This window comes from Epinephelus moara, chromosome 6 (assembly GCF_006386435.1).
Source record: "Epinephelus moara isolate mb chromosome 6, YSFRI_EMoa_1.0, whole genome shotgun sequence".
In the NCBI taxonomy this organism is placed as follows: Eukaryota; Metazoa; Chordata; class Actinopteri; order Perciformes; family Serranidae; genus Epinephelus; species Epinephelus moara.
Genome location: NC_065511.1, coordinates 11,606,746 through 11,632,269, shown reverse-complemented (window position 1 = coordinate 11,632,269; position 25,524 = coordinate 11,606,746). Strand labels below are relative to the sequence as shown.

General features: G+C 41.0%; 1 protein-coding gene across 1 annotated transcript in view; it reads right to left on the bottom strand.

Annotated features, from left to right (window-relative positions):
* The window catches only part of LOC126392328 (proprotein convertase subtilisin/kexin type 4-like), a 227,053-nt gene that overhangs the window by 73,014 nt on the left and 128,515 nt on the right, over positions 1-25,524 (bottom strand). Inside the window, 5 exon segments of the mRNA XM_050047662.1 lie at positions 180-293; positions 16,390-16,493; positions 17,156-17,371; positions 19,250-19,422; positions 24,218-24,306. Of these exon segments, the coding sequence (XP_049903619.1) occupies positions 180-293; positions 16,390-16,493; positions 17,156-17,371; positions 19,250-19,422; positions 24,218-24,306 (696 nt within the window).

Below are 25,524 nucleotides of genomic sequence, written 5' to 3'. Positions count from 1 at the left end.
CATGTGCCGGAAGTAAACCCGCGGCCGCTGCGGCAAGGTTAGTGCCTTTGTACATGGGGCATCTGCTCTACCCCAGGGGAGTCAGTGCTGGTAGTATGCTAGACTTAAATGTAACCCTGATGGCAATAACACATTTGTGTTCAAAACCATTAAATGTTTGCATGGATGAGTCACAATACCTATGGTGAACATGGTATCCTGCTCCGTTGATGCTCCACCCAGGCTCTTTGGGGTCGGGGATCTTTGCTGTCTTAGCGATCAGATGCTGAACATCCCTCCACGTCAGCTCGGGACTGGGGCAAGAGACATGAAACAGAATATCATCAAATACACCCTTCCTTCGGCCCGTGTTCTACACCGACTGATACCACAGAGGAAACACTTCAACTCTGCTTGATACTCTGAAAAGAAACCTGCAGGGAGCTCAACATGGGCTCCAGTCTTGTGCTGAAAGAGGCTGGAGGACTGTTTTATGGAGCTTACAGCACATTCTATCAGGCACCAATGTAATGCTCATACTGTATTAATGCGTAGGTTTATTGATACATAAACTGCTGCGGTGAGACACTGCCATACCTTTTACAGCAGGTCCTCTAGACATAAAAGTACCTGTTTAAGTCAAGCTTACGGTTTTAATAATGGTGTCACTAAAAAACTGTGAATCCAACAAAGAATATTTGAGACTTTAACAAAAGAGCCTAGAGAGTCGAATGCAGAAAAAGTCTTCTTTTTAATCCCAGGCAGGGGAATTCTAATAGAGCGGACTCAAGTGTCATGTCAAGCAATATACTAATGGAATCCAATTAAGACCTTTAAACTGCGCCGAGAGCTGGAGGATATTAGCTCAGTTTTCTATAACAAAAGACCAAAGGGCCGTCAACGAGGGCTTTTTCAGGATATAAAAAGCATAAAGGAAATTGGGTTTTTCTGCTTTATCCACTCATTATTGTTCCCTAAGAAAATGAGTTGAATGGAGTATAAGAAAAACCGCTTGGCCACCCATTCTGAATAGCCTTTTCTCTTTCTGAGAAGAAGTTCCTCCACTGTTTGTGTAACATCCATACACGGACAGTGGTGTCTCCAGTACAGAAGAACAGAACGAAGGTAATTAAAGGTGTGCCACATAATTAGACCTAATTTTTCCCATCGTTAATGACATAACTGCAATAAATCATGCATGTCTTCTCAGCCAGGTTAAGGTATATCTTTGTAGTTTTACCCTATGTCTACACAAAGATGTGAAGAAAAGGCCTTGGAAACAACTAAATCACAAGTAGCCTCTTCATTGTTGTGCTGTTGAGTGTTAGACATCTCAGGAAATATCAGGCACAGATATAAACAGATGTATTCCATTCACGTATTGGAAAAAACGAAGCAGAACAAAAGCGAGGAGAGAAGCTTTCATTAGCAGCATAAAACAAAACCCCGGCAAGCAGCGAGAGCAGGCAGCTAAAACAACATGATAGGAATAATACCAGTAACACTAATAATAGACGGATAGAATGAAACAAAACACAACGCACAAACAATTATTTTAAGCTTTGATTTCAAAGGGATTGGAGTATATGTGTGTGTGTGTGTGTGTGTGTGTGTGTGTAGGGGGGGAATAGGCTTTGTACTTTTGAACTGTTGCTGCTCGCTGCATGCGTCTGTGTGTATGAGTGTGCGTTCTGTATTATATATTAGCGGCAGCAGCGTGATTCTGTTATGTGCACTCCCCCACCTCCATCATCAGCACCACCACCACCATCACCCCTCTGGTGGAATCAGAGAAACCCCCGCGGCCCCGGCTGGTTTGCATAAAGCAAACAAAATTAAATTTGCTTTGCTAAATCAAAGCATGTATGGTATTCCAAGCCGCTCTCTCTGGGACAAATTACTTCAAACGGCCTCCTTTGTATCATAACAGAATAAAAAAAAAGAATCAGCCCAATCAGCGGCTCTCCAAAACCCTCGACTCGGGAATTAATTATTGAACCGAGGGCTTTTCTCTCTCCTAGCAGTCCGCGACACAGATCTATTTATTTTGGAAAAGTCGTTTTGCTCTTAAAAACACACTGCTGGCTGAGAACCCAGTTCACTGCTATCTCTCTCTCTCTCCCTCAATGTTTTCACTCCTCTTTGCTGCACAGCCCCTGAAGGGACATGTGAATAGGTTTAGGCTACGAAATTAATCTGAAAACCCCACGACCAGCATCCACCATAGTGCTGGTTAGACAGAAGTATTGCTTATGCTGTAATGGACTTAAGATGAACTGAGCTGTTAACTTGTGAGGTTTCTTTCACAGAGAGGTGGCACTTTTTTCTTTGCACTACCTCTTTGTATGAATGCTAGACCATGTGTTCTCTCCTCCTGTGGGTTTTGGTTTGGCTGCAAGAAAGCAAAAATCACCATTTATGAAATCTGATATGCAGCTCAAGTGGAAGAATACGGACTAAAGCAAGGGATCATTGAAGATGATTTTCAGGGTTAGTTGATGCTAGGGTTGCAGAAAAATGTCTGCAAAAAATTTAACATAAGTTAAGTTAAATACAAGTACAATTTCAACATAGAAACATTTTATAATGTACTTATTATGAGAGAAGATGCATATAAAAACGGGTTAATTGAACTACTACATGGACTGCATTCAGCCACACACTCTTTAATCACATGTACAGATAATTTGCCAGCATCCCATTAACCAGGAATTCAATAAAATTACAACCTTCTGCGTGCACAGTGCATCACATGTGCAGCCCACACTACTGCCAACACGACTGCAACATCTGAGCGAAAGGACTACATGCTTTCATGTAAGTTTTATATTTTAGTTTAGTTTAGTTTATTTGTTTGTTCCTCACATGAAAGTGGACAACAGAATTTGCACATGCACTCTACATTTTCAAATCAACACCTCCATGATTGGAAAGGAGCAGCGAGAAGAAAAAAGATTCTTATATGTGCCTGCCCCCTACTTGAACAATTAATAATAAAAGAAAAGATGGTCTGACATCACATACAATTGATTTTCAATAGCCAACACCAACAACACTTTGATAATAACAACAAAACAATTAATCAAAACAAATACAAAGGAATAAATTAAATAAATAATTTAGCACTGGAGTGAACATATTTGATATTTTTTATGATAATTCAGTTAACCAGCAGACAGTAGCCTAAAAAGTACAAAGTTTATAACTTGTTCTTCTAGAGGTTTGAATAATCTCTTTCCATTTATGCTTTATTGTAAAAAAAATATTTTTATACACTAGTTGTTAGCTTTAAAACCCAAGTTTGCCTGGACCCCACACTGTTGACAGATTATGTCTTCTTATGCTGTAATAAAAGGTTTGTTTCTATCTGGATATGACATGATAAATACAGCCTGAGCAAATAGCCTTTATATTTCCATCTTACTCACATTATTTCTGGCTGAGTTTTCCAACCCTAGTTGTTGTTTCTATATAGAAACCCCCCTAATTATTTATGACACATTACTTGTGATTTTATTTAACATCAACCTTTTTCATTATTTTTAAAATACAAATTCTAGGGTACCAAAGCTGTAATTGGTGAACAGCTGTACTGTGGCTGGCGAGCTAACGTGCTAGCTAGCCAGGAACATGCTACTGTGAGCCAGCTACAGTAGCTTTCCAAACTCCAAGCTTGTGATCTTGGTGGCTGAACAGGCTATACAGTAAGTTAACAGAGTTTATTCAAGATAACTCAAACCATGGCTCTTTTGTGGAGCAGGTACTCCAGCAGTGGAGGGTTATATAAAAGTGGATGGTGCAAATGATAGCTTTTCCATTTTTGGACTCTTCAGTTTTCAATGGGCCTTTTAAATGGGAGACATTCTGGCTTGTCACAGTAGGAGAAGCATGTGTGCTTAATTCCATTTAGCAGTTTCGGGGTCCTGGTATTTTTCATTCTGCCTCACTGTCACACTGTCATGGCTTACTGGAACACTTTAACAGAACACAGCCAACATTAATGGTATTAGTAACACCTGTGCGAAGTTCAGCGATGTGAAGATGGTCTGCTACGGTGAATCACAAGTCAAAGTTTACCTGAGGTGAAGTCAATGTGAAAGAGTTGTGCAGACTTAAAATGAATCGATTTCCCAATTGGGCTGTTTTAAATGCTGGTCAGGTCAAACATAAAACACACCTTAAGAAACACTGGACTGATTTCTTCCTGGGGCCGTTAGGTTACTTATAAACAAAACCTAAAGTAACTGAAAACTGACATATGACAAACATTCAAGTCATGCATGCAAGAAACACTACACACTACAACTTAACTTTAAACCTCCAAAGAATAGACAGCAACAGAAGAAATAGAACTGACATCACAGTTTCAAAGACAATCAAACGACAGCATGCTGTCCAGCACACCCATGATCACGACTGAGCTGCAGCTCACAGGGCTGGGGCAAAGCGCAACGATATATGAGCCTCCTCCAGACCCTTACAGCCTTCTTCCCCTCGCCAAGGCTCACAAAGCAGCACAGCAGCCGTCACAGTGAGCACACAACTGTTTACAAATCCCCAGTTAATAGGATCAGGCCTCATTGACTGGGCTGCTCCGATGTGTCTGATGTAATCTATTAGCTGTATGATAGTCAGTGTCTCAGTCCAATCGATAACCCTGGGCCTCCATATTGCTCCACTGTGGACTGTTACTCCTCTTTAGTGCTGCTTAGAATGCAGGCTTAGTGACTATAAAGTGTGCGTGTGTGTGTGTGCGCGCGCGCGTGTGTGTATGTAGAGGTTTGTGTCTATCTACTCGTCCCTGTGTGTCAGATCATGCACTTCGGTGAATTTCTAATTTTTAATGTTGGAGTGTGTGTGTGTTTGTGTGTGTATACAAAAGCTGTGAAAGGGAAATGTGTATGCAACTGTATTATGGAGTGTAGTTTATATATGTGCAATGTAAAATCATGAAACATACATACTGTAGCTGGTACTAAGGCAGGTGTTAATGCTGTAACACTCCACATTGCATGGATGCATGTGGGGATTACGTGTGTCTGTGTGTATGTTGCATAATTATGTTGACATTTGTAATATCCTCGCACCTATACACGGGTGTATTACTGTACAATGGTGCATATGTGTGTGTATTAATGCAGCTTTACAGTAGATGGCATGTCTGAAAGTGCACGTTCGTGCACATTTGTGTGTGTGTGCACTGTGTTTGTGTGTGTCGGAGTGTGTCTGTAGCTGGTGTAACTGGGTTTCCAATTAAGTTGAACCACAGGCCGGATCAATGCTAGTCCTCTGTGTGCAGGAATGAGCAGCCCTGGGCCCTCAGAGCATGCCCACGAATAATTTATCACTCACACGAGGCCCAGGCAGAGAGGAGGAGGAGGACGAGGAGAAGGAGGAGGAGACGGGGAGCGCAAGGACAAAGTGTCCAGCCCAGGGGAGAGAACGCAAAAGATGGGCAATCGAGGGGACAGAAAGATGGAGGGGTGAAGAAAGAGAGAGAGAGATCAGGACTCAGAGGAAAACACTGTCAGCTCCTGATCATTTAGAAGCATCACACTCAACATTTTTTTTCTGGTAAACAACCATTGAAAAAGAAATTCTGCAGGGAGCACAAGCCACATAATTCTTTTGAATACAATATATTGTATGTTTGCAAATGCTCTAAGAAGTAACAAAAGATCACAGTGGGTGACATAGGATCAGGCAGTTTTCCAGTAATTGCCTTTTGCAAAACACATATCCAGTCAGTGTCATCTACTTCTAGTTTCGTGTAAGGTTCTGCTGATTTGATCGCGTTTATTTAATTCTTAATCAGTACTATTTCAAAGTGATTAGAATGGGACAACTGGACTGAATATCACAATTTCTCTGTCTTACAGTCCTTACTGTAAGTATCAGAGTATTACTGTAGCATTGTAAGTATTATCAGTTTGTAGAAGGAATCCAACAACTACCGACTTTCACCCAGGAGGCCAGTGTTCGCTTCCCGTAACATTGTAAAGCCAAACCCTGTTCTTTTCTCCAAAACCCAACTACATGCCCAACCATGTGCTTTTGATGTGTAAACCCAAACGTGTTTGTTTGTTGTTGAAGTGGAAAAAAGTCATTTTGAAAGAGACTGTAAATGGTAAATGGTATATTTCCTGTGAAAACGGAAAACAGACAATGCAAGTGACAGGCTGAAGTTAGTCTCGCCACCAGACAATCAGAGATCTCCGCCTTCTGATAGTCTGGGGACACTCCTTTCACCGGAGAAAACGGCCGGCAACAAAGCAATGCCTCTTGCATTTTTGAAAAGGACACGCCCTCCTGGAAATGTGCGCCCCCCCCTTTTCTCGTCCGCAAGGAGCTTGAAAATGGATGCCGAGAGATTTAACTCCGTTTTGTGAAACGTGTGCTCAGTCCACAAGATTGTGGAAATGAAGGACTTACAGCGACTTTGTTTAAAACTTTTAACGCAGGACAAAAGCCATTTTGTACCACTACACGTGTTTCTAGTCGGACTATGTTTACGAGCACAAGAGTTCAGCGAGCCACTTAAGGACCACCCTGCGGATTTACTATTGGTTCTGCAACGTAGGGAGTTTTTTTAAACTCTGAAACTGTATCTGCCCATCTAAACACAAAATCAGGGAGAAAGACATCAGTCTTTAGTTAAGCAAAGCGTCTAAAGACTGACTTGTGAGTCTAGGCTGAAGTTGACATGGCATCCCAGAATATCAATAACCAAAGCAACCAGGGTACCTTGCACGTTATATGTCTACATGGAAAGTCCATGACCAAATGTCGATACATGACGAGGTCAGAGTGAGAATGAGTTGGTTTGCAACTGTCCTTTAGAACAACACATAAAAGCATTTTCAGAGCCAAAAAAGTGTTAAAAATCATTGCTGAACAATAAATGTGTCCTTTGATTTGACAACATTATGGGTGAGGTTTGGTGTAATGTTGTCAGGGATGGTTTGGGTTCAAATTACAACTTAATTAAGGCTAGGGTACCTTCAGCGTCATGGTTACAATAACAATTGTGTGGTTAAGTGTTAAAGAGCAATTGTGGTCATGGTAACAAAAAAACATACACATAAAATGTGAAAGGTACCCTTGGTGCATTGGTTATTGACATTCTGTGACACTGTGTCAGGTTCTCTTCCTTTCAAGATACACTTTAGTTTTCACAGGAAATGTAACATTTACATACAGTCTTTTTCAAAATAAATGCAGTATGTCGGTACAACAATGCAAATTGATATTTGGGTTTAGGCAACAAAAGCACGTGGTTAGGTTAAGTAAAAAAAGAATAGGGTTTGGCTTTATGATCTTAAAGGGCACCGCTCTTTCAGGTGACCTTCCGTGTTTGTTGGACCCATCCGCCCCACTTGGACTTTTGCCGCCTTAACTTTTGTCCTTGTTTCCCCCTGATGCTGCTGGGTGGCGTTAAACTATAACGGCAAACAGCTGCATATGCCGATTGTTAAAGGACGCGTTTTTTCGTCAGTTTCTGAGACCGCAAGTCACTGCCTAAGTGCCATATTTCGACAACTTTGGAGTGAGACAGGGCTAAAAAAGACCTTATAGAGAGACCTTATAGAACAGTCCCTACATGGATTGTTGCTCTATAAGGTCACCTGACTTCCTCCTTTGCTCACGTCATAAGTCTTCAGCCTAAAGGGCTGTGTCATTTAAATTACTGATACTGTCATTTTTCTTGGAAGGATAGTGTCATCGGATTGGGATCAGCGCCTACACCGACCTCATTAAGTGCATAGGGTATTGGTCACACGTCCCCAATCAACATCAAATACAATTTTCTGTTCCACTGTTCAATTGCTTTCATAAGTTAATATATATTTCCTGCACTTTTTGTGCAGAATTTATTTTGAAACTTCGTTTGAAAAAGCTTGATAGACCGTCCGTGAAATAGGACTAATATTACATCTTCTAAGTAACAAACTTTTTAAGACATCTTTTAAAAACACTACTGTGGGAGCTACATGGTTTAGAAGTTTGATTTTTGTCTGGAAAAACAAACACTGAGTCACGCACAGGCGAAGTTGTTTGGTGAAGAGGTGTAGCAACATGTAATTAAGATGACAGAAGACTTTTTGTAGAGCTGAAACTCAGTGCTGTTTGTTAAAGGAGCTATATGTAAGAAATCTAAAGCAAATAGTCATAAAATCATGCTAATATGTCACAGAGAATATCGAATAATCGGAATAATGTTAATATAACATACTGATCTCACCGACAACAACAGCCAGAATATTCGCATTTAAAAAACATTTTTACAGTCCGCAAATCATGTTTATGTTTTGAATTTGTGGGACACGACTTGCGGCAGTATTTTGAATTTGAGTGCAGTAACCGTTTTGGCCACATTCTTACATACAGCGCCTTTAAGTCTCTATCTGCCCCCAACACCCAGAGTCATACAGCAGGAACAGTGTGTGGCAAAGGGCTGTGTATTGGTAAGAATCTGGCAATACTATACGTATCAGGATACAGTGGTTACAATTCAATATATTGTGATACTGTAAGCAAGGTCATATATTGCGATTTTTTAAATCTAAGTTTAGGGAATCTGTCAATGCTAGCAGTTCGCCCTTTATGACTCTTCTACAGGCTTGCATTCTTTGTGTTTAGGTTGGGGATATGTTGTTATGTTGGAGTGGAAGAGTCATGTGGCTGAAAATAGATTACAACCTTTGCTATGTAGCTGTCAGGAGTTTAAACAAAACACAAAATGAACCAAAGCCATTAATCTTCGCATGTAAACTATTAGTTTAAAATCAACAGTGTTCTGAGAATCAATACAGTATCAAAAAACATGATGTCCAATACTCTTCTTTAAGAAATGCAAATGAAATGTGCACAAGCCTAAAACATGTTTATTCTTACGTGCGTCCTTACTTAAAGTTACGTACTGACCTGAAGTTACTGTCTCATGTTAGCTCACACAGATCTTAATTAGTTAGACACAGAGAGGTTTATAGATTTCACATTTTGAAGAAAAGAGCTGGTACTGGATCAGTATCTTGAGTTTAGGTCGGAAATATCAGAGAAGAAAAGCTGGATCACTTCATCTCTGAATATTTGTAATTTTGTGGCTTGAAAAGATCTGATTTAAACATGTGGTGTAGCACCAAATATGAGCCATCATCAGCTTCGACTCAAACATCAGTAATAGTCTTCACTCCATCGTGTATCATGGACATATTTGCTGCCTGAAGAGATTGATGCATTTACATTTTGCCTAATGCTTGCTTCACTGAAGCTCAGCATGTCCAATTTTCTTGTTCATCTCTTTTTATTTTAACAGAAACTGAAGGAGATATCACTAACAGTCAAGCTTGTTAGTCAGCAGGGTATAATGTGTTGGTACAAGACAAGCAGCAGTTTAAACCCCACTGTTTCATCCCAGGAGGCACATCTTCTGCTTGGACACTTCGCGTTAAAATCTTCTGCAGAGGCACACTGCAGCTTTAGTTGAAAGGCAGAAAAACCAACACGCACGTGGTTGTACATTTACAGAGAAGCACAGAAAAGCCTACATGTAGAGACAAACACACACAGTGGAAGCAAAAACGTGCCCACACACATGCATGTACACATATTCATAAGGTGGTGTATGACCCACTGCATCATAACTGCACAAAAACACATATAGATGCACACAGTTACAAAAAAACATACAAACACTCATGCAGACTCACACACACACACACACACACACACAGATTGTCCCCACCCTGTGGAGTGTCAGAGTCCAGTGTTCTCTCCGTCTCTGTCCATAGTTCGTCTCTATTAATCTTGCAGTAGCGAGGCATGGACTGGTAAGACGCTCTGCATCGCTCTGTAATCTTCTCTTAATGTGCTGCACTCTAAGCCTAAGTGAACCCATTTGGAGTGACTGTGAGCAGACTGAGATTCCTCCCATGTTATCTGAACAAGTGTTACTAATGGGTTTATCAATTAGGCCAAGTCCAATAACTGCATGCCTGCAATCTCCTTTAAATACACTCCACCGGCGTAGCCCTGATTCCTGTGGTTAATGAGTACATGTGTACACAAGCACCCATGTGTGTGTGTTTCTGTGACGGACGGTTTGGATCGTAATGCCTGTATTTATGTGTGTGTATATTTCTGTGTGTGTGTGTGTGTCTCTATGACTAGTCCAGCACCATGTGCTTATAGCGGACAAATGAATGAGTATGTATGTGTTCAAATATAAATCCCTGTGCATGTGTGTCAGCATATAACTTGTGCACAAATATTGTATCCTGTATATTGTTGAGTGTGTTTATTGCCTGTGCACCCCACCCCAATACTGGCACAATATTCATACATGTTTTGTAGTTTTGATGATGTCTATAGTTGTTAAATGAATAGCTTATATTGAAGTGTTGAATTATTTAATAGCTACTAAGTAATTCTTGGGAGCCCGGTTGCAGCTGGGCTAAAGTTGTAAAAATAAGAGTTTCTTCGTTGGAGGATTGGTTCAATATAGCAAACTAAGATTGAGCAGAGAACTGTCGTACAGAAGAAACCTACAGAACAAAAGAAACCTGTTGAATCCTACATTACACAGGGGCTTTATCAGCTGATGTAAAAAGGCACGGTTAAAAATGAGTTTCACAGTGATGTATCAGTATCATCACATATAAGGCATGTAGCCAGGCTCTGTATGTTTTTGTCAGAGGTCATGCATGCCAGTGACTTTCAGTGCATTTCAAATGAAAAACATTAGTGCAGGAGACGCCCTCACTGAGGACGAGTGTGTGTGTGTGTGTGTGTGTGTGTGTGTGTGTGTGTGTGTGTGTGTGTGTGTGTGTGTGTCTGGCAGAGCGTTTGAGTTGAGACCAATTAGAGAGAGTGGATTCACTTTTCCGTGTACTCTCCCCACTGAGATCACTGGCTGATTACTCCTTAACTCCCCACAGAGAATGTTATATACATTATTCCTCTTATTCATTCAGTGCACACAGGCAGTAGCGGAGAAAGTGGGAGAGGGGAAGTAAATCAATGTTGACAGAAAATTTTAGTTAAATTAGATAAACTATATGACTTTTATGCTGTTGATAACTCCAAGGTAAAATTGTCATATTCTGTAGATACTTTGAGAATGAGAATTACCTTAATTAGGCAGTTTGTACTTGTATGTATGAGGTCTAAATGTAAACCACTGATTTATATGATTAATCAGTCATATTTTATTTATTTTAAGAATTTGGAATCTATCGAATAAAATCCATTAACAACCTGTATTGACGGAGTACCAGACTAAGAGTGGATGATGTCTCATGTCACGAAATGGCTAAATTGGCTAAAAGTTTAAAAGAGATTAAAGGATTATTAATACATGGGTGCTGTGTGATTGAAAAAAAGTCTCACCCAAAATGGTTCACCTGGCAGCACAGGGCAAACTGGGGCTAAGGAGGAGACAATCCATCTTTTCAGACAGCCCAAATGAACTCAGTAAAAGCAGGAAAGGGTTGAGAGAAAATGGACATCTGCAGGTGTCAACATCCCAGAACATGTGGTGGAATCACAGTGAAACCAAATGTGGAGCTCCAAATGGACAGACTGGATGAATGAATAGATGAAAGAAGAATAAAGTGACAGAGAGGCTGACACGGTGATAAAGTGAACAAACAAACAGTCAGAGACAGAAAGACTGACAAACGGGACGAGCGAAGAATTGATTTACTCTGATGGTTTGTTGGACAGGCGTCAAGACGGATGGACGGAGGCAGATGGAAACACAGACAGACAGGCCAACACAGTGTCAGAGAGACAGATAGACAGTGACACCCTGACACTGTCAGGGCAGCAAAACACTGGAGGGTACCCGGATAACATAGCAGGGGTGTGCCATAGCATAGAGTGGCGCAGAAATGAGTCCTACAACTCAGAAATGAGTTAGCATTTTAGCACTCCCGGTTCCCTCGTCTTGAAATCAATGGGTTTTTGGTTAGATGCCTGACATATGGTCTGTGATTAACACAAACTTAAGAGACGTTCACGTTTTGCTCTACAATATAAAATACATCAGTAAATATCCCACTCCTAAATTCTGAAGCCTTCACATGCCCTACAAAAGACAGGTAGCTAGTGGCTAAATGAGATCACATAACGTCATCATGCTGAACACGGCTTTACAGCCTCTTTGTGGTGGCAACGTTGAAGCTACACAGTGGTGTAGTTTGTTTATAGCCTAACGTTAGCTTTTAGATTCTGGCGATTGCATGTACGATTGAAAAAGTGGTGTTTATTTGAGAAGATCATCTTGCTGAACAAAATGTGTTAAGTATCATAAACTCGTGTTTGCCATAGAGCTTATTTTCCACAATAATCCAAAATACAATGAAAAAATCCCATTGGCTTTTTGTCAAGGGAACCAGGGCAATGTTAACTTCTACTCTATTGTTGATGATAATACCAGCGTAATTTTTGGTATGATAAAAAAAAATAATAATCATACTGTGATGGCTGCAATATTCCAACTCGTTAACTTAATGCTACCAGCTCGGTGGAGGAGCTGTTTCGAAGTACATGTAGGCTATATGCTAAAATGTGTAAGAACTGACTTCAGAATAAAAGCGACCTATCTTGTGAGCATAATAGTCAATCTCACATTCATTCAACAAGTCAGACAGTCAGTCTGTCAATAATGAATAAATCAGTCAATCAATAAATAAACTACATGATAATTAAAACAAGCAACTACTGCCTGCAAACTCAATCTCAGAGAAACACTGAATTTCAGTTGTGTAAATAACATAAGTCAAACATAATTTCGAAAGACCAATGTGACTTCAAAATGACAGTTCACCACCTCAGAGCATCACTCCAACAATATTAGGACATTCTGAGGCAGAATTTCAAAAATATCAAGATACATATTGAATATTGCGGCACTGCCCAAAAATATTGAGATATTATTAATAAACTAGAGCACTCGGAGAGCGCAGACCTCCGCCAAGCAGCTCGGATTTCCCTCTATTTTATTATTTTATCCACTTCGCTTCAACTGATCACCACCAAAATCATTATCATCTGTTCCTTGTGCCATTATCAACCTTTCATCAAACTTTCATCAAAATCCATTCAGACAAACAAACACACAAACGCCAGCGAAAACATAACCTCCTTGGCGGAGGTAACAATATCCCCAGCCCTACAACATTGACAACATCACACTGTACGCTCATTTTGTATCAAACCTATATGCTGCAATATCAACTGTTCCCAAACTGTGCAATGTCATAACATCTAGTAAGTGCAATTTTCCAATTTGCTTGCATTTTTGATAAATTAACAAAGATAAAGGAAAAGATTGCAAGAAAAGTTGAGCATTTCTCATAAGACACAAGAAAAGCTTAAGAGTACAGTTGCATGAAGAGGAAATGGAGGTGGAGATAATGAAGTGATTGACAGAGGGATTAAAATCTGTAATCCCAAAGATATGTATTTAATGTACTGTCATGTCTGTATACATATATATATATGTGTGTATATACATGTGTGTGTTTAGGGGCTTAGGGATATATGAGGCAGTTTGTTTCTGATGAATGGGGATCAGAGAAAAAGAAAAACTCCAGGTTTGCATGGGTGAGCGAGAGAGTATGGCAGAATATATGAGTGAGTGTGTTTGTATGAAATGTGGGGAGAAAGAGTGAGACACAGAATGAGCAAGTGTGAGAAAAGGAGAAAGAGAGAGAGAGACAGACCCAGAAAGATATACAGACGGAGAGAGAGAAGCCAGCTCCATAAAGACGTGAGCAGAATGCTGCCGATCTGAGCCAGAGAGGTGATATATAGTTTAGTCAGTAGCAGCGGGTCACGACAAAGCCTTTAACAGTAATGTCCTGGGAGTCGCCTCGCCCAGGGGACCCGCGCTCCATTTTACAGCCAAGCGACTGAGACTGAGGCGCTGTGGCATGACAGCTGGAGCAGTAAAGCCGGCCTCTAGTACCATCCATAACATGAAGGAGGCGTAGACGCCGCTGATACCGCCACAAAACACCAGGCCCGAGGCCACACCGACAGCTGGCGAGTTAAGAGGGATGAAGAAAAAAAAGGGGGGGCTTGGGAAATGGTAGGAAGTGGCAGACGAGACAAAGGAGGGAGAGAAGGAAAAAAAGAGAAAAGAGATATATTTGCAGATTTAGACAGACACAGAAAGAAGGGTGCCGGAGCTAAAGATGATCTACATCAAAGGAGGGAGTAAGAAAACAAATAGAGAGAAGGAGAAACGGGGAGGAGAGATGAGGTGCAGCTCAAATGGGCAAGGTGCAGAATTCTAATATAAAATTCTTTCAACAGTTTCTTTCAGTGCTGAAATGACAGAAAATTAATCTTTAATAATTTGCTATTTGAGTAATTGTTTAACTCATGTGTAAAGCAGTATTAGGAAACACTGTCTCTGTCTCACATTGTCTTTTTAGGACTGTCAGCTGGACACAACAATTGAAGACATCTCATAGGTCTCCAGGATACATTACACAAACAATTAATTGATAATCGCACAAATAATTAATTAAAAATAGATTAAATGACAAGTTCAGTAATCAGTGTATCAGAAGGCAGAGAGGGGCTGATGGGCGAATGACTTGAACTGACTAACAAAGCCGTCTTCTTCAGAAAAGACAAAGACGAGGTGTTAAGGAGGGACATGGATGAAAATAATTTCTGTAGAAGAAAGCACAGGGGGGGAAATGGGGAATGTGGTCTTAAATATGAGAACAAATAACACTGACAGCTCCACTGGCAGAGAATAGAGCCAATCAATCATCAATCACAACCATGACAAAAAATCAAAGTAAATGCATCAGTACTGTGGACTGAAGCCCCTCAGACAGTAAGCTTACACACTGCTGAAGTGTCCTTGGGCAACACACTGAGGGACGAATTCACAAAAGGATTGTGTGGCTTTTGTGGCCACAAAATCAGCAAAAATAAAAAACTGTGTAATTCTAAAAACACTCAGAAAGGGTGAAATGCACCACGTCAAGCAAACAGTGTCTCCGTGCTCCTTAGCTATTTTCACATACTTGAATTTGATAATGTGCAAATATTCAGCCCAAAATTTCCCCTTTTCTCTGCAAATGAGACCTGATGTGAAAACGGTCCAATTCCCAAAGATCAGCGCTAGCCACACACAGTTTCAGTAAAATTATTAGCATCTTCAGAGAGTTAGTGGTAGGCTTAATTGGCATCACAGTATACCAGAGATTTAAAATCCCAATGGTATGATTTTCAGTCTTGTCAAAAATACAGACGGTCCTCTTTCTATTTAACTAACACAGAGATGACGAATGAGGCGATGTAGTGCACAGCACATGCCACCAGAGGCCACTCTCTACTGGTGGAACAGGCAGTTGAGCTGAGAAAGATGTTGACTACGGGTGGTAGGGATAATGCTACAGGACTGTGAAAAGTTGGCCAGCGATGGCCGAGAGAGACAGCAGGGAAAAACAGCATTTTCAGATCTTTCTCAGTGAACTATGGGTTTATTTTAACCAAACAAGACTTGATGATTGTTGAAACAGTGACAACTACCTAGGACAGTTTCAGTAAGTTTTATTTTTCTTTCTGTCGAGTTTTTTCATGACGGGTTAACAAGATAATTAAGCTCGTCTTAGTCTGTTGAAAGAGAGGAACTTGAATTACAAATGTGTAGATTTCAGTTTCAGTTTAATAAGGAAAATAGTTGAAACAATATTTCCTTTTTTGATATTTTGTGAGTTTACTAGACTAAAAAAGCTAAGAGAGCTTGTGAAATGTGTAGAACCTGCTGCCGGGGCTGTGGGGGTATTACATTTTTTTTCCTCCATACAAATACTGTCATATACCATATACCCCGGTGAAATGTCAGGAAGGTATTAAGGTATGAAAAATAGATAATGCCCAAGACTACTTGGTGGTAACTGAAGTGCATTCATAAGAGATGCCACACCCAGCACTGCCCCAAATGTGCCTTCTCTCCGTCACATTTAAATACCTTGCCTGAAGTTTTGAGGATGCCTCTGCACCCCGTTGGTCAGGACCCTTTAGCCCGCAGTCTGAAAATTCTAGTTTTCTTATTCTCTCTGCTGGTGTTCTGCATGCTTTGCTTTTGGCTCAAAGGCAACATTTATACTTTGCCACCTGGATAATTGCAATCAGACGCAAATAAGGGCAAATTGCTGCAAAACGTTATGGGTGTGTTTGTGTTTGCTTATCAGCACAACAATATCCTTTGTGAATCGGACCTTGAAAAAGGAAAGATAGCAGTTGCAAGTGATGTGCGATTCATAGTGTGATCCATTCTCTGTGAATTTGCCCCTGAGTCCCAACAAAAATCAATAAGGTATCACCGTTATTGTTGTAGTATAACTATTGTGCAGTATGACTGGGCAGAGAGACACTCACTTTACTTCTAACATAAGAGCCAGAATCCCAGCAGCGGTCGGAGCAGCACTGGATGTTCCTGGAAAGTGTGTGACACAGCCACCACCAATGTTGGTCACAGAGACCTAAAGAGACAACAATCCAAACATGTTACAAGATACAACTATATAGACGCCATGTCAGTAAACAGAGTGAAAGACGGGCACGTGTTTTCTCTAACTGCTCATCTGAAACGGCTTCCTGTGGGAGGGTTTTGGGATAGAGTACAGCTTTGCAGAGGAACATGTCAACACAGTTTTACAGTGAAGATAATTAAAAAAAACAACTTGGGTCTAGTCTGACCACCTCCTAATGCGAGGTGGAAAAGGGCAGGCATCTCAGCAGACAAAGGTGATATCACACTGATAAAATTGGCCTTTCTGTTTCTGTAGCCCTGGAGTTCTTCCTGGCTTTTCACTGTTACTGTACCTCCGCCATCAACACCTCGGCTCCTTCCTCTCCCTTTCTCAGCCACTACAGCCATGCTTTACCTCCAATTAACACTCGTTTGCTTCTGTGTGTCTGCGTGTGTGTGTGCCCAGCAGTCACCTAGGTCATTTGGCAGGCCTCTATAAATATCACACCAGTCGCTGCTCTTTAACAGGCTTCTCACAGCTTACATGAGCCAAAGAGCAGGGCTGCTGGCACACACACACACACACACACACACACACACACACACACATATACACACTCATTAATGATAAACACTGTTGTTAGATGTGTGAGGCGGTACATGCACACTAACCAGAGGTAGTGAGCTTCCCACGCTGGCTCCTGTCAGAGTGACGGCCATCACACCGGGGCAGGGCTCGCCGAAGTAGGCGGGCTTCCCCAATTGAGAGACAGCGCCGATGGCAATGTTGTAGATGGAGTTAACATAACCATCTGCACCGCAGTGGTCACGCTGCATTCCACCATTACCTGACGCCCACACAAAGATGCTGCCCTTCCCACCTCGGCCCTGACAACACAAACAGAGAGACGTCAAAGTGAAAGAGCAAGTGAAAAGTGGATTTCATAAAGAATGTTTCCATCTAGCGGTCAGCAGAGCATTTCAAATAGCACATATGAAAAGAGATATCACAGTTTATAGTTACACAGGGCTCAATCATAGGGAAAAAAAACAACATAAGATTCCTTCGTGAAAATCCATATTTAAGGTTAATAGACTTTTTTTTTTAAAAAAAGTCACTAGGATGGGGCAGGTGGTTATTTTTTGTTAGAGACAGTTTATGATGATGGTAACTTTACTCTTTCTATGTAAAGATGAAAACTCTTGTGGATAGTAATGGTTGTACCAGGTGGATATTAGAGAAATTGGTAATTTTTACCTTAAAGGGAATTATGCGTTTCTTTATTTTCTGTCATAAAATGTCACAATGTTGGATGTTCATATTAAACATGGCAAAATGTTCAAATAATGAATTGAAAGTATGCATTAGTGATCCCTGTGAGCAAAAACATCAGGTTTCAGGTCGTTCCGAATTCTCTGTTTCCAATGGTTTATTCTACTTTGGCTCTAAGCTGACGTCTGCTCGTAACAGATTTCTTCATCTACTCCAGACACACAACTGCAAGTGTTGACATTACATAGCCTACACTGCTACATGTAGCTACATGCTAACATCAGGGAAACATGTAGCCCTGGTTGCTGAAACTGTTAATTCCTCCCTCATTCCAGATCATATTCCTGCTGAACATGTCCAGTTGTATTGTAAAGTCTTTCATTTGTGATTTTCAACTGGAGACAGTGTGCTATACACAGTCATTCCCTGGCTGCAAGTACACTGCTACATGTATTACGTGCTAACCTGAGGGAAAAATGTAATCTTGGTTCTTGATGTTAATTTCTCCCCAGTTTCAAATCATATTCCTGCTGGAACATGTCCGCTTGTATTTAGAAGATTTGATGGTGATTTTTCACAGAAAAAAAGTGCCACTGGTCTCTATTGCACTCATTCCCTGGCTGCAAGGATGGTGCAGAGATGCAGAAATGTGGAAGACCCAGAAATGCCGACCAATCAGAGTAGACTGAGCTCTTTTGGGAGGGGAAAGACAAAGGGTGCATACAGGTGTTCCAGCACGGACAGTACGAGGAAAAATTTTTGAACATTAAAATATCAAAACATGTATTTGTAGAAACTCAAAATACAAGTATGAACTTGAAAAAAAGCACAATAGGTCCCCTTTAAGTTCTGTTTTTAGTTGTTTTGATGTGTTGAAATCTGTTAATGTCAGCACCATATGGGTGAAAAAATGGGGAAGCATTACTCTCTCATATTTCTAAAAATTCACAAGGACAGATTATACAAATCAAAACTGAAAGTAAACTAGGATGGATAATAAAGTGGGCCTCTGGGCTCATACATGTGAAAGAGGACTTATGATGTTCAACTGAGAAATTGTAATAACTTGTGATTTCAATCTCAGGGACTTCAGGGAGGCGTTGGGCCCTTTGAACCCTTGGTCCCTAGGCCAGTGCCCAGTGTGTATGCTCAGTAATTCATCCACTACTCTGAATGAATAACACAATAGGTTTGTATCTCAAAACACCCAAGCAAGCTCATGCAATTGGAATAAACACCTATAGACTGTTGGAAAAATAAATTCTGTATAGCCAAGTTTTAACTGGACAAATTTTCAATTTCTCTAAATCCCTCTCTGATCTGAAACATTTCTATTCTGTAAACTCTTGAAAAGAAATAGGTGTGTATTTAAATCCATCTATATAATCCCAACACTCGACATTTTGCCCTTCCAATCTCAGCCCCACTGACAGTGAGGATGTCTGCTTTACATCTGACAGGCAGCAGTGTGAACTTGGAGATGAAAGCCGTGCCTTGTGAGTTCCTAGCCGAAGGGCTTGCGCTGTCAGGGTGTGCGGCCCGTCCATCTCGGCGCCGTTGTCCCGCGGGCCCCAACTGCAGACGTAGATGTCGATGAAGTGGATGTTGAAGGTCAGAGCTGTGGCCTCCATGGCATCAGTGACAGTGCCGTCCAACAAGCGGATACCTGGACAGATCGAAAAGGTCACATGGATCAGAGTTCGGAGGGAGGCTTGTGGAAAAAAAACAAAAAAATGACATTTTTCAAAAATGTACCAGAAGAGCATTTTACATCCTGGTGCTGCTTCAAAACAGACAAAAAGGACTGTGTTTTATGTTGTAAAAGTTAATGTGATATGGCCATCTACAAAAAGTTAATACAGTAATAGAGCTGCGACACAATACTTGAGGTGCAAATGTCTGTATTTGTGTTTTATTCTGTGCCTATTTTATCGTCTGTTTACTCTTCTTTCAGATAACACTGTCTCTGGGTGTACTTCTTTGCTCTCATCTCTGTTTTCTGTCGCCGTATGACTTCCATCACTGTCTGTCTTTCTGTCTGCTCTTGCTATATTTTTATTTTTCTGCATTTCCTCCATGACTCAACGAATTGTGAGAATCTGCAAAGAAAGTGATGGCAGTGAACCTGGCCACTATCAGCTGTAAAATAAAACTGCACAATTTCTACCTTTTGTTTCTTTCTAAAAGTGGTAATGGCTTTAGTTTAGCAAATATTGGCTCTTCAAGCTTGCTGGTCTGGGTCTGCATTGCTGACAAGCTATCACATTTTTGGACATAATGGCTTTTGGGTTGGGATTTTTTGCTGGATTATTAGTCACCAAGGGCCCTTTAGAAATATCTATCAGCCCCTATAGACTGAGAACCTGTGCTGGGTTTTTGTGCAAGGAGAGCTCAATCATTTACCAACTACCTGCAGCGCAAATTAGTGTTTGAATGTAAACTTGTAATGTAAATGTAAAGTTTAATCCATCTGACACCTTGTATAAATTTACTCTTCAATGCATAAATTCAGAAAAGAAAAACGAAGGCATTAGCATTAATTTCATATAGGCCTATGATTTATTGGAGTGACAATACTGCTTGCAATACTTGCAACATGAGTGCAGCCATAGCAGCCTAGGTTACCATGCAATGTTATATTTTGACATCAGTGGATGACCAAATAACTATAGTGAAAGAAAGCTGAGACAAGTATTCTCTTCTATTCACCTCCAGGGAGCCCAGAGGGCGTCATACTCACTTACTGTGCTATCAAAGTTGAGAATGGCAGCAAAAATAACATCCCAATATGCGGCATTCACATAGTACATGGTTGGAATTATGGATTACTTCACATTATGCAACATCTTGTCAGTCTTCTACTGAAGCATTGTAACAAGAAGAGGCAGTGGTTCAGACTGAAGCCAAAAGTGTGAGACTTCATTTTCCAACATGGAGACTGGACACTTGCCGTTAACACACCATTCAAAGTATTACATCACCTTATAAGTTGATATGGCAAACTTACAAATCCAGTTGACACAGAGCAACATTAGCATCAAATTTTGGTTCCTACCAACTCCCATTATCACAGACAGCTTTCATCCCTCCAGTGGACTGTTCAACCCACTGCCGTCGAGAACAAGGTTCAGCAGCATCAGGGTCAGAACAACAGGACTGTGCAACAGCTTCTTCTCACAGGTCGTTAGGCTACTGAACTCTTACTCCTCCCTGCAGACTGCTGCAGACACACACACAAATGGTCTGACAAAAAGTCAACTTAATACTTCTTGTGCTACCGTGAAGTGCTGTGTTTGTGCTTGTTTTTTGTCTTTCTTTGAGCTGACGAGCTGACGCAGCTCCGCAGAGCTGAGGGGAACTGCAGAGGTGATGATTCTTTTGGATTTGTTACTACAAGTGACCCCTCTAACATACAAGAAGTCATGTGACCTATTATCATTACAAAAATACTGACCTAGCCACTTTAATACTGCTTAACTTAACATGGCGGATAAGCCGCTAACGGTATATAGTTAAAACAAATGAGCACCTTGCAGACCCCCTGATGGAAATACACATAAACAAGTGTGAATTCCCAACAGCTGTGACTTACATACTTAATTTCTTTTTGGGCACAAACTGTGGCCGCCAAAATTTTTGCGGACAGACCAACAAACCAATCAACCAACTGAGAGAACAAGCTATAGAGCCGTTGCAGTGGCAATCAGGAAGTAGAACTGCAATATTAGGTTCTCATCCATACACCTGTCTGACCCAATCACGAACAGTGCCATTGAATGCGATCACACCAGTTGACTACCCTGGAAACCCAGAGTTCTCGTGAGAGCACAATTTGAATTTGCTCAGCGAGTCACTGCGGCAATCAGTAATGATGCTCATTACCCATGCCGTCGGAGCCGAGCTGCACCAATCACATCGGTGTATCTGATATAGGCGGGACAGAGGCGAGCTAAACAGATGACGACAGCGCTGTGACTATGAAGTCCGGAATCAGTCAGTAAACATTGCAAGATGGCTACGGATGAACACCAGCTGTTTGAAACGGCTTTGGCCGCTACAATGAACGAGTTAGACTTGGCTTTTTCTCTGAAAGAGGAACAGAAGACGGCGCTTGAATCTTTCCTTTGCAAGAAGGATGTTTTTGCTGTTTTGCCGACCGGATACAGCAAGAGTCTAATCTACCAGTTAGCTCCGCTGGTAGCGCTCTGGATACGTCACCCCGTGTATTGTTCTGATTGGTCGTAGTGTTATCCAATTGCGTGCAGTGATATTTTCAAATGCATGCTTGGTGCCGCCCCTCAAGTTGGGCCATTTGCATTACTCATAGCCAGACCCTAAATCTTTCTAGATTTGGGTCTGGATTTCCAGGCTACCAGTTGACACAAACAGTTGCCAATCATGACATCACCCCCACTTTTTATAGCATCAAATCACAAACATCCATTAAAAATGATTTATCAGGCTCAACTTGTTGTCTTTCATCATAGTCACTCAGTGTAAACTTTCAAAACAGCATCAAATCTAACAGGGCCGCATGAATTCACAGAGAATTTCAAGTACATTTTCTAAACAGAAGCTCACAGAGAGGTAAAGCTCAGTCAGTCCTCATTGTCACGCAGTGAGCACAGGTCTCAACAGCACCCAGTAGTTCGACATGCATCTTTCATTTGGGTCTTGCCCCTTCATCTCCTGCGTGCCAGACCCTGTTTATGAGTCGAGATAAAATAGACTCAGGGAGGTGAAATTAAGACTAACTGTGGAAAGAGATTCCTGGTCTTGCCTCCCAAACAGTTTTTTTCTGTTTTCGTCGATTCTGCCAGAGGCTCTCATCAGCCTCTGACAAATGAGGGAGGGTCAAGGGTTAAAGATCACAGAGTTCAAATGTCAGAGTTCAACCAAGGGATTCCTCTACTCTTGTGTTGATGACACCACTGTATGAGCGTTCATACAGCCGCGTCCAGATCTGAGTGCTGTGGGAAATTTTCTTACTCAAACATATCATGTACTCCTCATTAACTCGTGCTTTATAGCACTCTTAGAGTATCCTATAAAAATCTTTGATTTCACAACAGAAAACGGGCTATCTTGTGTATTCATCCCTCACCAATGTTACAACCAACACTAAAAAAGCCATTACTGAGGCTCCCACTAAAAAATGAGCTGTTAAATAGGGTCAGCACGGCTCAATAGCAGCCAGTCACCGTGTAGTCTCTCACTGTCACACAAACCCAAAGCCATACATGCACACGAAATAAATTACATACTCTTTTTCTTTCTCAAGAAATATTTAAGATCACTTAAAACCAAAACTTCATCTTAAAGACTTTCAAACAGATACATGATGATACAGATACATGACTTCACAGTTGATGAGGTTGTTTTCAGCTGTAATTTGGCAACATAGACAAAACTAACACAGACTGGGTAAGGCTCTAGCAAAATAGGAGACTACCAGGACTACAAACTAAATCAACAATGATTTTCTATCATTTTCTGCCAAATTTTTAGAATGCTATGCTCAAAACCAACAAACATTAAAATGTTAATTTCCATCCATCTTCTAACCGCTTATCCTCTTGAGGGTTGCGGGGGGGCTGGAGCCTATCCCAGCTGACGTTGTGTGAGAGGCAAGGTACACCCTGGACAAGTCACCAGACTATCACAGGGCTGACACATAGAGACAGAAAACTATTCACACTCACATCTATGGACAATTTAGAGTCATCAGTTAACCTATCCTCAAATTGCATGTCTTTGGACTGTGGGAGAAACCCATGCTGACACGGGGAGAGCATGCAAACTCCACACAGAAGGGCTCCCACACCTGGGATTGAACCAGGAACCCTCCTGCTGTGAGGCGACAGTGCTAGCCACCACACCACCGTGCCGCCAACGGCATGCTTAGTTGTAAATTGCATGTTTTTCCTGTCAAAAAATGCAGCACTGGAAATGCTATTTATTTATTTGTTTGTTTTGTTTTGTACTGGAGATCACTGCAGAATGTGGGCCAAAAAATGAATTTGAAGTATTTCATTATGACATCATTCAATGCATTCTGTTTAATTGTTTTCTGAGGTGAGGTTAAATCAGGTCTAGTTCAAGGGGTCCTTTCACAAATCACATTTTATCTCTAGAAGAATTAAAAAGTGAGAAATTAATCAATCTTTCATGTGCCCTTTTATTTTAATGATTTCGTTTTTGCATCAATGCAGAGAGCCAAACAAATCCACCTTGTTATTGTTAAAAATATTGTTCATTTAACCATCGGTCATCCAGATTTTAGTTGCTTTTTTTAAGTGACTTCTTTTTTCATTATCACACAATAGTGGTTCCTTTTAAGAAATTAAAGGCCTACTACAAGTGTGTTTTGAAAATGCCATGTCATAGTCTTGGCCACTGCAGTATACACCCACAATGCACTGCCTCCCACTGTCTTGATGAGGCTGTATTGTTTTCCTCACCTCCGATCCTGGCATTGAAGGCGATGCCCACACCGCAGTAGGAGTTGTTGGCCTCCATGGCAACTACCCCTGCACATCGGGTACCGTGACTGAAACAGAGGGGGAAGATGTTAGCCACTTACTGAGACTGAATATGCAGAGATGTGAGTTTTCCTTTTTGTTGGATGTGTTGACCTGAGCACACCCCAAATTAAGCCTGGGCAGACAATTACATACAGTGCAGCCTGCAAATTCAGACTGGTGGTTCAGACAAACACCAAGATATTGGAGACTGCAGCTGAAAACAAGGAAAGCTTTCTGCAGCTGATTTTCTGTTCATACACAGCACTGACAACACCATAATATTTCTTGACTTGACACCACATGTATGTAGCTGTTTGCATTTACTACATTTTCGAAATATGTTAAACATATTTACAGTAATAAACCAGTAATATTATAATGAGTGTATAATATCCTTCAGTGGGCTAACTGACCATTTGTTAAGCATACTGCTATAATTAGGCTTGTTAAAGCAGGGGTGCAGAACTTCTACCACCCTCCTCTGTCAGTGACAGTAAGTACATAAACACTGTTGACGCATGCAGGTGAGCCCGCTGCATCTCTTCCGCCCGCTCTCTTCAAGTAATTTTTTTATTTTTACTTTAATCCTTTCTCTTACCACAATATTCCTCTTACCAAATATGTTTGTTTTTTTGTTGTTATTTTATGGAGAATCCACTCCACAAACTTTTCTTGGACGCTTCTTAGGATTTCCCGCCTCCACCCACACTAGCTACTGCTCCGTCTCTATGGTCTTTCCCCCTTCCTTTTAAAAAAAACACCCCCAACTATTTCTATCATACATGGTATGGGATGAGACATCAGAGTCATGCACATACCTATGATGCACTGAGAAAACAAAATAAATGCAGTTCCAATAGAAAAATAAAACTAAAACAAATGCAACCTAAAATTTAAAAGATAACCCCTCCTCCCTTTCACTCTGACTGGTTGATTTAAAACGAATCACTTCCAGTATGCCTGCTCGGGAAAGTTGCCACAGGCACCACAACTCCAGTGTACTGTGAAATACAGTACAGAGAGCTTTCCCTCATGGTGATAGACTTCATCAGCATTGTGGGAACTTGTTTGGCAGTAGCTTGAATGTAACAGACTTTCATTTATGTGTAAAAAACCGGCACCCTAGCTTTTCTTTCAAGTTTAAGTTAAGTTTAAGTTTATTTACTTTATTAATCCCCCTGAGGGGAAATTCAATGTTTTCACTCTTGCTTGTCAATTACACACAGGTCCGAAAGACACACACA